General features: G+C 38.8%; 1 protein-coding gene across 2 annotated transcripts in view; it reads right to left on the bottom strand.

The window, feature by feature from the left end:
• The window catches only part of TEC (tec protein tyrosine kinase), a 431581-nt gene that overhangs the window by 138922 nt on the left and 278412 nt on the right, over positions 1–14247 (bottom strand). For both annotated transcript variants that reach the window (XM_053703987.1, XM_053703986.1), the window contains exon 5: positions 1819–1947. In XM_053703987.1, coding sequence (XP_053559962.1) covers positions 1819–1947 — 129 coding nt within the window. The remainder of the gene's footprint in view (positions 1–1818; positions 1948–14247) is intronic.

Genomic DNA, 14247 nt, shown 5'->3' with positions numbered 1-14247 from the left:
AGCTCTTCTTCATACTTGTATGTAATTCTATGTAACTGCTGATATTCTGCCGTTATTGTTGTTCCTGAAATCTTTTCAAAGCACCTACCATTACTTAGATCCCTATAATTTTCCTGTCCGGTAACTAACCCTTGTACAGACTTGGGTACCGTGTACAGCCTGGGTGTAGTAATGTACTAGGTAACTTTGGATTGTATTCTTGCCAACATTGTGATTATGTTGGCTACATGTACAGAGTTGCTTGTTCAACATATTACACTTTGTGATGTTAATATATACCTGAGGCCTGTATTCATCTAGACTTTTGCTACGCTTTTGGACAGTTAGGATAATTTCTTTCTGTATTATTAATAAAACATTTATTGTTTACTGTGATTGTACTGGTCAGAGATTTATTTCATATATTCTATTAAGCTATACACTTTAGAGAAATTTTTAAAAGAGTGCTTGATTCCCTATCTACTTAGGGCCATAAGCAATTTTTGTTGGTCCTTGTTCTCTTCTTGTAGTTTGTTGAAGTATAATTTTTTATAGGGTCTGCACCATCTCAAAACAAAATATAATTTTCAAAATTATGATTATTTTTTCTATAGAAAGAACACATTTATAGTGGCCATTTGTCCTGTACTTCTTTTGGTTTTTATATATATATATATATATATATATATATATATATATATATATATATATACACACAAGTATGTGCAAAGATATATGTAGAAACTCTAGCATTAATAATTATTTATAAACAAAAATATGAGATAAAAGCATATCATGACTTCTAGAAATACAAATACACATTCATTTATGTGAAAGTATCATAACAGATTTTTTTTTGTAGAACAAAAAAAATATAAAAATAACTTTCTATGAGTTATTGTTTGTTGAGGTATAAATTTAGCTATTAACAGATGAAAAATAAAAGATTAGCTTTAGAAAACTGTTCTTGTTCATGGACAGTAATGAAATGGTATAAATAAAGTTGGGAAAAACCTGAAAACCGCGACATCGATGACTGTTAGTTAACAGGAGTCCGATGATCTTCGCACCATACTTGACGCGCGTATTTTTGACAGCTTTTTTTATATTTAAGGGTATCGTATTCAGATCCGTGTCAGTGATGTCTAGCGAGCGTATTGACGCCGGCGAATGCACTAAGATTGACGCTTTGATAAATTGACCCCCTTGGCTCATTTGCCTCTGTGGGCCCTTTGCTCTATAATATAGGCTTGATTACATTTGTCTTTATACCAATACAGTCAAAATATGTATCACACTTATTGCATAAAGTAAACTGCTCTGAGGCTAAGTGGGCCTCCTTCCCACCATCATTCAGTTGGTGCATATGGCTGAGCAATAGAGTCACTTAAAGGGATATTAAACACTAAATAAATGCTATTGCGCTATTAAACTCAATATAGCTCGCTTTCGCTCTGGTAGCGGGAGCGAGCTACATTGAGTTTAATAGCGCGATCGGGCCAGCTGTGATTAGACAACGTGCCCAGATACGCTTAGGAGAAAAAAACAGTCAGTAGAGATAGGAGCAGTGTTCTGTTTTCTTTGCAAGATATCTATTCAACCCTTCACTTTAGAAATCTGGCCCTAAGCTAATGTTATTAATTAATTAATTATATAACATTATTTGCTAGGTTTACTGGCCCTTTAATAATAGACAATACAATGGTTAAGCTCAACACATTTAAAAAATCTCACACACCCAAGCCTGACAGAAATGATGTAATATAATAATTCAATTAAATTGGCCGATTATGAAACAAATACGTTTGAAAGTTTGTTTGTATTTTATAAAGAACTTACCATCTCCAAAAATGTTATACTCTTCACATCCCGGTGCCAATTTTTCTGTTTGCCTACAACAATGATATGCCCCGTCTGCCCAGAACTGAGGATGGTATTTAGCCAAGATGTAGTTGTTATTCTTTATTTCTACAATAAAACATAACAGTTATGATTTGTTAAAGGGAATTTAAAGTCGGTATTAGAAGGTATAGTTGCAGTGAAGCTCTATTTATCCCAATCAATTCTCCTACTGCAATGGCACTTATGATTTTACTTTGATTTTCAAGAATTTTAAGCTGAAATGCACCACCACCCAACATGTTTGCCCCTTTACGCACAAACATATTTTCCCACTAAAATTAACTACCTGTTTTCATTGTTTTGTAAAGTTCAGTCCTATAAAATTAGTATAAGCTTCTTATTGTAGCTTAGAAAGAAATTAGAAACTTTACAAAGAATAAATATATATATATATATATATATATATATATATATATATATATATATATAGTCTCTTATACCTTTCACTTCCTGTTACATAAGACTGTCCTCTTAAAGGACTGTAACTCCAGCATTTCCTTATACTGGGGGTCTTTAAAGTCTTAGGAGGTGGCCTCCCATCTGATGATTCACTCAAAACACCAAAGACTAATAAAGGGTGTGCCCAAAATAAGGGAATGAAAATAAGGCTATGAATGTGGATAATCAAGTTCTATAACTATTTTTCCTCCTTGGCCCAGACTGTTACTTGAGCAGGGCCTCAGTGAACCTTGATGACAAGAAATCTAAAACACAAAGGAAACAAGGGAGCCAAAATGGCCTAGGACTGGCTGTGTCAAAGCAGTATTAAATAGTGTACAGAATACTCATCTCCAGGTGCTGTAATAGCAAGCTGGAACGTCCCAGCCATCCGGCTGACTGATCACAGGTAGCAGGATACAAGGTTTTCCAAGTAGCAGGATACACAGATTCTCCAATATTCATTCATCAGATGTCAACAATAAGATGGATCTTTGTGGCAAAGTGTAATTGCATTAAAATCTTTATTAAAAAGTTTTTAATAAAGTTTTAATTGTTGACATCTTATAAATGAATTTTGCGCTATAGACGGTATTTAACAAACGCAACAAAAATTGCCATTACGAGTTTTGAAAAAGCCGCCTTGTGTGTGTGATATGGTTGCGTTGAGCTCCATACCGCACAAAATACAAGCGCTTCTTTGACGTGCTCGTGCACGCTTTCCCCATAGACATCAATGGGAAGAGCATGTTAGAAAAAAAACTAACACCTGCGATCGCGGAATGAAAAGCTCCGTAACGCAGCCCTATTGATGTCTATGGGGAAAAGTTTTTACGTTTAAACCTAACAGCCTAACATAAAACCCATGTCTAAACACCCCTAATCCGCTGCCCCCGACATCGCCAACACCTACATAAACTTATTAACCCCTAATCTGCCGCTCCCGATATCGCCGCCATTATACTAAAGTTATTAACCCCTATTGTCCCGCCCGCACCCCAACATTGCCCACACTATAATAAATCTATTAACCCCTATTCCGCCGCTCCCTGACATCGCCGCCGCTAAATAAAGCTATTAACCCCTAAACCTCTGGCCTCTGTCATCACTACCACTAAATAAACATATTAAACCCTAAACTGCCAGCCCCCACATCGCAACAACCTAAATTAAACTATTAACCCCTAAACCTAACCATAAAACCCCCCTAACTTTAACATAATTAAAATAGAGCTAAATTAAAGTTACAATTATTAACTAAATAATACCTATTTAAAACTAAATACATACTTACCTGTAAAATAAAACCTAAGATAGCTACAATATAATTAATAGTTATATTGTAGCTAGCTTAAGTTTTATTTTTATTTCACAGGTAAGTTTGTATTTATTTTTACTATGTAGACTAGTTAGTAAATAGTTATTAACTATTTACTAACTACCTAGTTAAAATCAGCCAATAGGATTTAAGCAGCTCTCATTCCTATTGGCTGATTCCAGGCGGACTTCCTCCTGCACCTCCGCCTTGGACCTTCGCCTGGACCTCCGCGCATCGACAGCTCCGCCTCCACAGGGATGAAGAAGATGCCGGTCCCGTGATGAATGAAGATAGAGCCGTCTGGATGAAGATGGAGCTGCCCGGATGAAGATCGTTTAAGCGGGACTTCAGCAACTGTGAGTACCTAAAGAGGGGTTAGTGTTAGGGTTTTTTTAAGTTTTTTTTTTTTTTTGTTTTTTTTAGATTAGGGTTTGGGCATTTCTTAAAAGAGCTGAATAGAGGGCAGGAAAAAGAGCTGAATGCCCTTTTAATGGCAATGCCCATACAAATGCCCTTTTCAGGGAAATGGGTAGATTAGTTTTTTTTAGTTAGGTTTTTTATTTTGGGGGGTTGGTTGGGTGGTGGGTTTTACTGTTGGGGGGGTCTGTATTTTTTTCAGGGAAAAGAGACGATTTCTTTAGGGCAATGCCCTACAAAAGGGCTATTGGTAGTTTATTGTAGGCTAGGGGGTGTTTTTATTTTGGGGGGGCTTTTTTATTTTGATAGGGCTATTAGATTAGGTGTAATGTTTTTTTCTCGATAATTCCGTTTGTTATTTTTCGTAATTTAGTATTTTTTTATTTTTTGTAATTGTATATTTTTTTTTTTAGTATGGTTAGGTTTTTTTAATTTGTAATTTAGTTTATTTAATTGTAGTTACTTTAATTTTAGTCTAATAGTTATGTTAGTTAAATTTATACTTTAAATTTAGTTTTTTTTAATTTCACAGGTAGGTTTTTATTTATTTTAAGATAGGGATCTTGTAATTTTAATATAAAGTTAGGGGGTGTTAGGTTTAGGGGTTAATAGTTTAATTTAGTTTATGGTGATGTGGGGGGCTGGCGGTTTAGGGGTTAATAGGTTTATTTAGTGGTAGTGATGTGGGAGGCAAGAGGTTTAGGGGTTAATAACTTTATTTAGTGGCGGGCGATGTCGGGGAGTGGCGGAATAGGGGTTAATATCTTTATTATAGTGTGGGCGATGTTGGGGTGCGGGGGAATAGGGGTTAATAACTTTAGTATAGTGGCGACGATGTCAGGGAGTGGCGGAATAGGGGTTAATAAATGTTATTAGTTGTGGCGATGTCGGGGGCGGCAGATTAGGGGTTAATAACTTTAAAATAGTGTTTGCAATGCGGGAGGGCCTCGGTTTAAGGGTTAATAGGTAGTTTATGTGTGTTAGTGTACTTTGTAACAGTTTATTTATGAGTTTTATGTAACAGTTTTGTTGCGTAAAACTCATAACTACTGTTCTCAGATGGCGGTACGGATCTTGTCGGTATAGGCTGTAATGCAAGTTTTTTAGCCTTACCGCAAAACACGTAATGGCAGCGCTATGGAAGTCAGTTTTTGAGAGCGGGACTGACGTTGCATTACAGGCTAAAAGGTTTGCGGTACAGCTATACTGACAAGACTCGTAAAGGCTGCGTTGCTGTTTTAACGCTAAAATTACCATTTTTTCAGCATTAAAACACGAACGCACAACTCGTAATCTACTGGTTTGTGTTTAAGATACTCTGTGATAAAATTTACAAGACATAGCCCCCTAACCCCCATAATAGATGTTACTTAATATAATTTCACTTTAAAGAAAATTGCAATATTTAGTTATAGTTTTAATTTGAGGAATTTACATCACAACAAGTGTTCTTACACAGTTTTCAAGAGCTTCACTCATGTTTAAAGTTGTTCTTTGTTACCCCTTAGATAAATGTAAGTTACTGATCAAGACAACAAACTTAATGCAGACTCTAAGCAATTTCAATCTCAGTGCCTTTCTTCCTCCCTCTACATCCCTCCCTTTGTCTTATTTCACCATGACCTGGTCAGTGTCATTGTAGACTCTTAAAAACAATCCTATATTTTGCCAAATCAGCTGCAGCTTGTGGTTTCCATTGTATAGTGGAAAGTGTTACTGGTTCTGTGCCTCTCCTTATATGCTCTAGCGCCCCCTGTGGAGGTCCTCCTCACACTTTAAAACCACTGCCTTATATATTATTCCTTTACTTCCTCCTCTTCTTTTCAGTCCTCACTTCTTTGTATTACTCAATCCATTTCTGATTAGTTCTCCTTCTACATTTTATTGAGTTACATTTTTTTCTCTGTCAATTGAGCCACAAATTTTCATTGTTTTTAAATATTTTTATTCCCCTAATCAATTTACACAAGATATCTCCAGGGAAATTATATATATTTTTCTATCTACATAAGCTGAGTTTTGAAGGATAGTAGAAAGTGCAAGAGGCAGAAGTGACTTTTGAAGGTAATTATGGGTTGTTGTTTTTTTAATTACTTTTACGTCTCGTTTAAGCATCAATAATGCTTCCTGTATTACTTTTTTAGTAAAGCCGAGTTTGATGGCTGAGAGATGTCACACAGATGAGAAACACAATAGAACACTGACACAGAATCACAAATATATTTTAAAATTATCAGTTAAATCTTAATCTCTCTTGCTGGGGACATCAAAACATATCTGTTAGGAAGTAGTAAGGTTAAGGGCTAATACAGAGTACAATACTGGAGAAGGAACATCTATGAGTCAAACATTTTTTTTTAAAATTTATAAATTTTAATTGAGTTTCAGAAATAACAATTAGAAACAAAACTTTGTATAACAATCAACTACGTAACCAAATGTTACATGTTACATAAATAAAACCATATCGTAGAATCAACCTCTTATCTTCCTCAAATATAGTATTTAAACCTTCTCTGTACAGTTTGGTTGCTACTCCAAATTTAAATGAAATATACACCTGACTTAATTCTAAAACTTAGTACAGAAGCCAAAGAGAAGGTCGGGGGAAAGAAGGTAGGAAAGGGAGGCGAGGGAAGGTAGAATAAAGAAGACTAAGAAAAAGAAGAAGACGGATGGCTACCATTTAGAACTCTCAACATCACCACAATAGAAAGTTAAAAAAAGTTAAAAGGGGAAGAGCGAAAAGATGGAATGGGAGATTTTGTGACCTAAAGGGTATTATCAGTAGATGATACCGGATTCCCCAACAGGACATAACAGTATATGTGTCAGCTGACCTTTTATCCATATTAAATTAGGTTGGGGGTGATTTAAATTGATACCAATAAGATATTTAAAGACTCACTGTTCCGGTACTTTAAAGCTGGAGATAAAGTCTCCAACTAAGCCCCTCTTGTTGCAGAAGAGCTCTGGTTTGAGAATGTGTAAAGATATAGTATGGATGGAAGCCCTATCCGCTAATATACAACGGTTTTATCAGCTTGTCCATGCAGCTTCAAAATAAGTCAGCCATCTGAGACCCAGCAGAGAAGCGCCCGAGTATAACAGCTAGTCATGCTGTAAATATACCTTAGCTTTGATAACATCAACTGACATACCAGCGCTGAAACAGAGAAGCTAAGAAATCAATATATTAGCAACTGTTTATAATGGCAACCGTCGACAGATGGCAGGATGCAGTGTTACACTTGCTTCATGATTATTTCTCGGTGCTACAAAGATATCTGTCCACTATCCTTTTGACCGCACAGGCTAGTCAACATGCCCCTGAGACCAAGCAGAGATTGCGGACACTAAATACCCATTGTAACCAACAATTGAGGACCTGGAACATCGCCATCACTGCTGCTGGGGCAGATACTCACCTAAACAAAAAGCAAGTTCACCCATTCTTGTTAGATCAGAACAAGGGTTCTACAACCAATACTACAGGGTCGATTCCCCTGGAGAACAGACGAGACCTAACACACGGACCAGTATGTAAAAAGCGGAGGCTGCCTCTACTGGGAGTGGTAGTTGCGGGGGTCTGGAGAAGGTGCCCTTCGGAGGCCCTGTCGCTGCTCTCTGTGAGTCCTCTAACAGGCGGGAAACCAAATAAACTGAGACCTAATAAATCTCAAAAAAACACCTTGATGTCCTATGTGACGGACCAGAGGAAGAGGGTTTATACTAGTTCTGTGCCTTATGCCATGATTCCGATCGCTACACGAGCAATGGCTATTTCTATTGGGAACTTGATATGCGTTCAGTCTGCACTGTATATTTTTTCAAAGAAAGACTCATTGTACATGAGTTGGGACCATTTGAGTTAGGCAAAATGTTTTTATTTCACTATCCCTACAACTAAGATACTCCCACTATAAAGGTCCATAATTTTAGGATATCTTGCAAGGCTCAGTTGCGGGAGTTTACTGCCTCTCACTATTTAAAGCCAGTTTATATTTTATTAAAATGTTGGAAGTACTGCTTATACGAAATTTCTCAATATATTTATTCAGGATGGTTCACACACTCTTGTAGTATAGGTCAAGCTGCTGCAACTTCCATTACTGCTGTGCTAACACAGTCAAATATCTACATTGGCAGAACATTGTATGTTTCCATATACTATACTTAAAGGGACATTAATTTTGTCCCCTTTTCCTGTAATTATATTCTGAAATTGTGAGCTTTTCAGATCCTGTTGGACAAATGGAAGTGCTGAACACTGTTATATTCCACACAGCCATTGGCTGCACACTCTAGTGACCTATTTATAACTGTCTCTAATTGGCCACAGCAGAGAAGGTAACCTAAGTTACAACATGGCAGCTCCTATTGTTCTATAGACACTACAACTTTACACTTATTTAGTAATTATTTAAACAGCTAATGAAACTTTAAAAAATATGTCTACATGTTATTCTCAGACTAATCTTTTCTCTGAATGCATCATTCTATCTAGCATTTATTTAGTGTTTAAAGTCCCTTTAATATGCCCAACTAATGATGTGACATGTATTATTTTTTTTAGCTGCTATTAGGGCAATGTTTTGTGAGGGCAGTATTATAATAAGACAGTCCTAAGATTCCATGAGCTCTCATATATCTGCATTTTATAGATCTTAACTCACAGTTATTATATATCCTCATGCTCTTAGTCTAACTATTCAGAGAGGTATCTGCCTATCTTACAGTGTACCTAGGCTTTTATCACGCACACTTCTCTAATTCTTATTTGTAGGTCCAGTATACCCCTCACATTTTTGTAAATATTGTATTAAATCTTTTAATGTGACTACATTGTAGCAAAGTGTAATTTCTTCAGTGTTAAGTAGTTAGTGTACAGCCTGTATAACAGTGTAAATTTGCTGTCCCCTCAAAATTACTCAACACACAGCCATTAATGTCTAAACTGTTTGCAACAAAAGTGAGTACACCCCTAAGTGGAACATGTTGGAATACTGCCCTGCGGCCCAGTCTCAAAAGGGAGGGGATCATGCTCTGCTTCAATATGTCACAGTACATGTTGGCATTCATGCTTCCCTCAATGAACTGTAGCTTCCCAGTGCCGGCAGCACTCATGCAGGCCCAGACCATGACACTCTCACCACCATGCTTGACTGTAGGCAAGACACACTTGTCTTTATACTCCTCACCTGGTTGCCGCCACACACGCTTGACACCATCTGAACCAAATAAGTTTATCTTAGTCTCATTGGACCACAGGACATGGTTCCAGTAATCCATGTCGTTAGCCTGCTTTTCTTCAGCAAACTGTTTGCAGGCTTCCTTCAGGGACGACAGCTATGCACACCAATTTGATGCAGTGTGCGGCATATGGTCTGAGCACTGACAGGCTGACCCCCCACCCCTTCAACCTCTGCAGCAATGCTGGCAGCACTCATATGTCTATTTCCCATAGAGAACCTCTGGATATGACACTGAGCAGTTGCACTCAACTTCTTTGGTCGACCATGGCGAGGCCTGTTCTGATTTGAACCTGTCCTGTGAAACCGCTGTATTGCCCACCATGCTGCAGCTCAGTTTTAGGGTCTTGGCATTCTTCTTATAGCCTAGATCATCGTTATGTAGAGCAACAATTCTTTTTTTCAGATCCTCAGAGAGTTCTTTGCCATGAGGTGTCATGTTGAACTCCAGTGACCAGTATGAGAGAGTGTGAGAGCGATAACACCAAATTTAACACACCTGCTCCCCATTCACACCCGAGACCTTATAACACTAATGAGTCACATGACACTGGGGAGGGAAAATGGCTAATTGGGCCCAATTTGGACATTTCCACTTAGGGGTGTACTCACTTTTGTTGCCAACGGTTTAGACATTAATGGCTGTGTGTTATTTTGAGGGGACAGCAAATTTACACTGTTATACAGGCTGTACACTCACTACTTTACATTGTAGCAAAGTGTAATTTCTTCAGTGTTGTCACATGAAATATATAAATATGATATAATAAAATATTTACAAAAATGTGAGGGGTGTACTCACTTTTGTGAGATACTGTAACTATATTTGGTATAGCAGGAATGTGTATCCATCCATCACAAAAAGTATCTGACTTGTTGAAATGTTAGTGTATTTCCATTCTGTACCGTATTTTATCATATTTCTCCAGTCCAGGCTATGGGAGATATTTATCAAAGCCTCAACTTTGTTGCATTCGCCGGCACCAATACGCTCGCCTAACATCGCGGACCTCATATCTCAATACGCTCTCCTTATTTTTAAAAAAAGTCGGCAAAAAGACGCGCACCAAGTACGGGGCGATGAGCATCGGACTGTAAACTAACAGTCATTGATCTTGCGTCTATTCAGCTTTTTCCCAACTTTATTTATACCCTGTCACTAAACGCCGCCACTATACTAAAATGTTTAACCCCTATCTGGCCACTCCCCGACACCGCCGCAACCTAAATAAAGTTATTAACCCCTATCCCGCCACTCCCCGACACCGTCGCCACTAAATAAATGTATTAACCCCTAAACCTCTGGCCTCACACATCTCTACCACTAAACCGTCAGCCACCCACATTGCCATAAACTAAATTAAACTATTAACCCCTAAACCTAACAACCCGCTAACTTTAAATTAAAATTACAACATCCCTATCTTCAAATAAATTTAAACTTACCTGTAGAATTAAAATAAACCAATTCAAACTATTAATTAACCTACCCTAACTATTATCCTACAATTAAATTAAACTACCAATTAAATAAACTAAATTACATATTAAAGAAACCTAACCCTAATAAAATTATTTAAATATACTATTAAACCTTATTACAAATTACTAAATTACAGAAAAAAACAAACACTAAGTTACAAAAACAAACAAACACTAAATTACGAAAAATAAAAAACTACATTATCAAAAATAAAAAATATTTACACCTAATCTAATAGCCCTATCAAAATAAAAAAGCCCCCCCCCCCCAAATAAAAAAACCCCTAGCCTACAATAAACTACCAATGTCCCTTAAAAGGGCCTTTTGTGGGGCATTGCCACAAAGATATCAACTCTTTCACCTGTAAAAAAAAATACAAACACCCCCCCACAGTAAAACCCACCACCCAACCCCAAATAAAAAAAATAACCTAAGCTCCCCATTGCCCTGAAAGGGCATTTGTATGGGCATTGCCCTTAAAGGGCATTTAGCTCTTTTACATGCCCAAACCCTAATCTAAAAATAAAACCCACCCAAAAAACCCTTAAAAAAACCTAACACTCATAGTCATCATCCAGGCGGCAAGAAGTCTTCATCCGGGTGGCCTCTTCCATCTTCATCCAGCCGGAGAAGTCCTCATCCAGTCGGCAAGAAGTCTTCATCCAGACGGCATCTTCTATCTTCATCCATCCAGCGTGGAGTTAGTCCATCCTGAAGACATCCGGTGCGGAGCATCCTTTTCATACTGTCACCGCCTTAAACTGGAACTTCAATGCAAGTGACGTCATCCAAGATGGCGTCCCTTGCATTCCTATTAGCTGAAAGATTTCAATCAGCAAATAGGATTAGAGCTGCCAAAAATCCTATTGGCTGTTCCAATCAGCCAATAGGAATAGAGCTGCTAAAATCCTATTGGCTGTTCCAATCAGATTGAAATCTTTCAGCCAATAGGAATGCAAGGGACGCCATCTTGGATGACGTCACTTGCATTGAAGTTACAGTTAACGGCGACGACCGTATGAAGAGGATGCTCCGCACGGGATGTCTTCAGGATGGACCCCCTCCGCGCTGGCTGGATGAAGATGGAAGAGGCCACCCGGATGAAGACTTCTTGCCGCCTGGATGATGACTTCTCCGGCTCCGGATGGATCTTTCAAGCGGGACTTCAAGAACTGTAAGTGGATCATCGTGGGTTAGTGTTAGGTTTCTTTAAAAGTTTTTTTGCGTGGGTTTTATTTTTAGATTAGGGTCTGGGAATGTAAAAGAGCTAAATGCCCTTTTAAAGGCAATGCCCATACAAATGCCCTTTTCAGTGCAACGGGTAGCTTAGGTTATTTTAGATAGGTTTTTTTATTTGGGGGGGTTGGATGGTTGGGTGGTGGGTTTTACTGTTGGGGGGTGTTTGTATTTTTTTTACAGATAAAAGAGCTTATATCTTTGGGGCAATTCCCCACAAAAACAGAATTTATGTTTACCTGATAAATTACTTTCTCCAACGGTGTGTCCGGTCCACGGCGTCATCCTTACTTGTGGGATATTCTCCTCCCCAACAGGAAATGGCAAAGAGCCCAGCAAAGCTGGTCACATGATCCCTCCTAGGCTCCGCCTTCCCCAGTCATTCGACCGACGTAAAGGAGGAATATTTGCATAGGAGAAACCATATGATACCGTGGTGACTGTAGTTAAAGAAAATAAATTATCAGACCTGATTAAAAAACCAGGGCGGGCCGTGGACCGGACACACCGTTGGAGAAAGTAATTTATCAGGTAAACATAAATTCTGTTTTCTCCAACATAGGTGTGTCCGGTCCACGGCGTCATCCTTACTTGTGGGAACCAATACCAAAGCTTTAGGACACGGATGAAGGGAGGGAGCAAATCAGGTCACCTAGATGGAAGGCACCACGGCTTGCAAAACCTTTCTCCCAAAAATAGCCTCAGAAGAAGCAAAAGTATCAAATTTGTAAAATTTAGTAAAAGTGTGCAGTGAAGACCAAGTCGCTGCCTTACATATCTGATCAACAGAAGCCTCGTTCTTGAAGGCCCATGTGGAAGCCACAGCCCTAGTGGAATGAGCTGTGATTCTTTCAGGAGGCTGCCGTCCGGCAGTCTCGTAAGCCAATCTGATGATGCTTTTAATCCAAAAAGAGAGAGAGGTAGAAGTTGCTTTTTGACCTCTCCTTTTACCAGAATAAACAACAAACAAGGAAGATGTTTGTCTAAAATCCTTTGTAGCATCTAAATAGAATTTTAGAGCACGAACTACATCCAAATTGTGCAACAAACGTTCCTTCTTTGAAACTGGATTCGGACACAAAGAAGGCACGACTATCTCCTGGTTAATGTTTTTGTTAGAAACAACTTTCGGAAGAAAACCAGGTTTAGTACGCAGAACCACCTTATCTGCATGGAACACCAGATAAGGAGGAGAACACTGCAGAGCAGATAATTCTGAAACTCTTCTAGCAGAAGAAATTGCAACCAAAAACAAAACTTTCCAAGATAATAACTTAATATCAACGGAATGTAAGGGTTCAAACGGAACCCCCTGAAGAACTGAAATAACTAAATTGAGACTCCAAGGAGGAGTCAAAGGTTTGTAAACAGGCTTGATTCTAACCAGAGCCTGAACAAAGGCTTGAACATCTGGCACAGCTGCCAGCTTTTTGTGAAGTAACACAGACAAGGCAGAAATCTGTCCTTTCAAAGAACTTGCAGATAATCCTTTCTCCAAACCTTCTTGAAGAAAGGAGAGAATCTTAGGAATTTTTATCTTGTCCCAAGGGAATCCTTTAGATTCACACCAATAGATATATTTTTTCCATATTTTGTGGTAGATTTTTCTAGTTACAGGCTTTCTGGCCTGAACAAGAGTATCAATGACAGAATCTGAGAACCCTCGCTTTGATAAGATCAAGCGTTCAATCTCCAAGCAGTCAGTTGGAGTGAGACCAGATTCGGATGTTCGAACGGACCTTGAACAAGAAGGTCTCGTCTCAAAGGTAGCTTCCATGGTGGAGCCGATGACATATTCACCAGGTCTGCATACCAAGTCCTGCGTGGCCACGCAGGAGCTATCAAGATCACCGATGCCCTCTCCTGATTGATCCTGGCTACCAGCCTGGGGATGAGAGGAAACGGCGGGAATACATAAGCTAGTTTGAAGGTCCAAGGTGCTACTAGTGCATCTACTAGAGTCGCCTTGGGATCCCTGGATCTGGACCCGTAGCAAGGAACCTTGAAGTTCTGACGAGAGGCCATCAGATCCATGTCTGGAATGCCCCACAGTTGAGTGATTTGGGCAAAGATTTCCGGATGGAGTTCCCACTCCCCCGGATGAAATGTCTGACGACTCAGAAAATCCGCTTCCCAGTTTTCCACTCCTGGAATGTGGATTGCAGACAAGTAGCAGGAGTGAGTCTCCGCCCATTGAATGATTTTGGTCACTTCTTCCATCG

This window comes from Bombina bombina, chromosome 2, assembly GCF_027579735.1.
Source record: "Bombina bombina isolate aBomBom1 chromosome 2, aBomBom1.pri, whole genome shotgun sequence".
NCBI lineage: Eukaryota > Metazoa > Chordata > Amphibia > Anura > Bombinatoridae > Bombina > Bombina bombina.
This window is presented reverse-complemented; position numbering and strand designations above follow the sequence as displayed.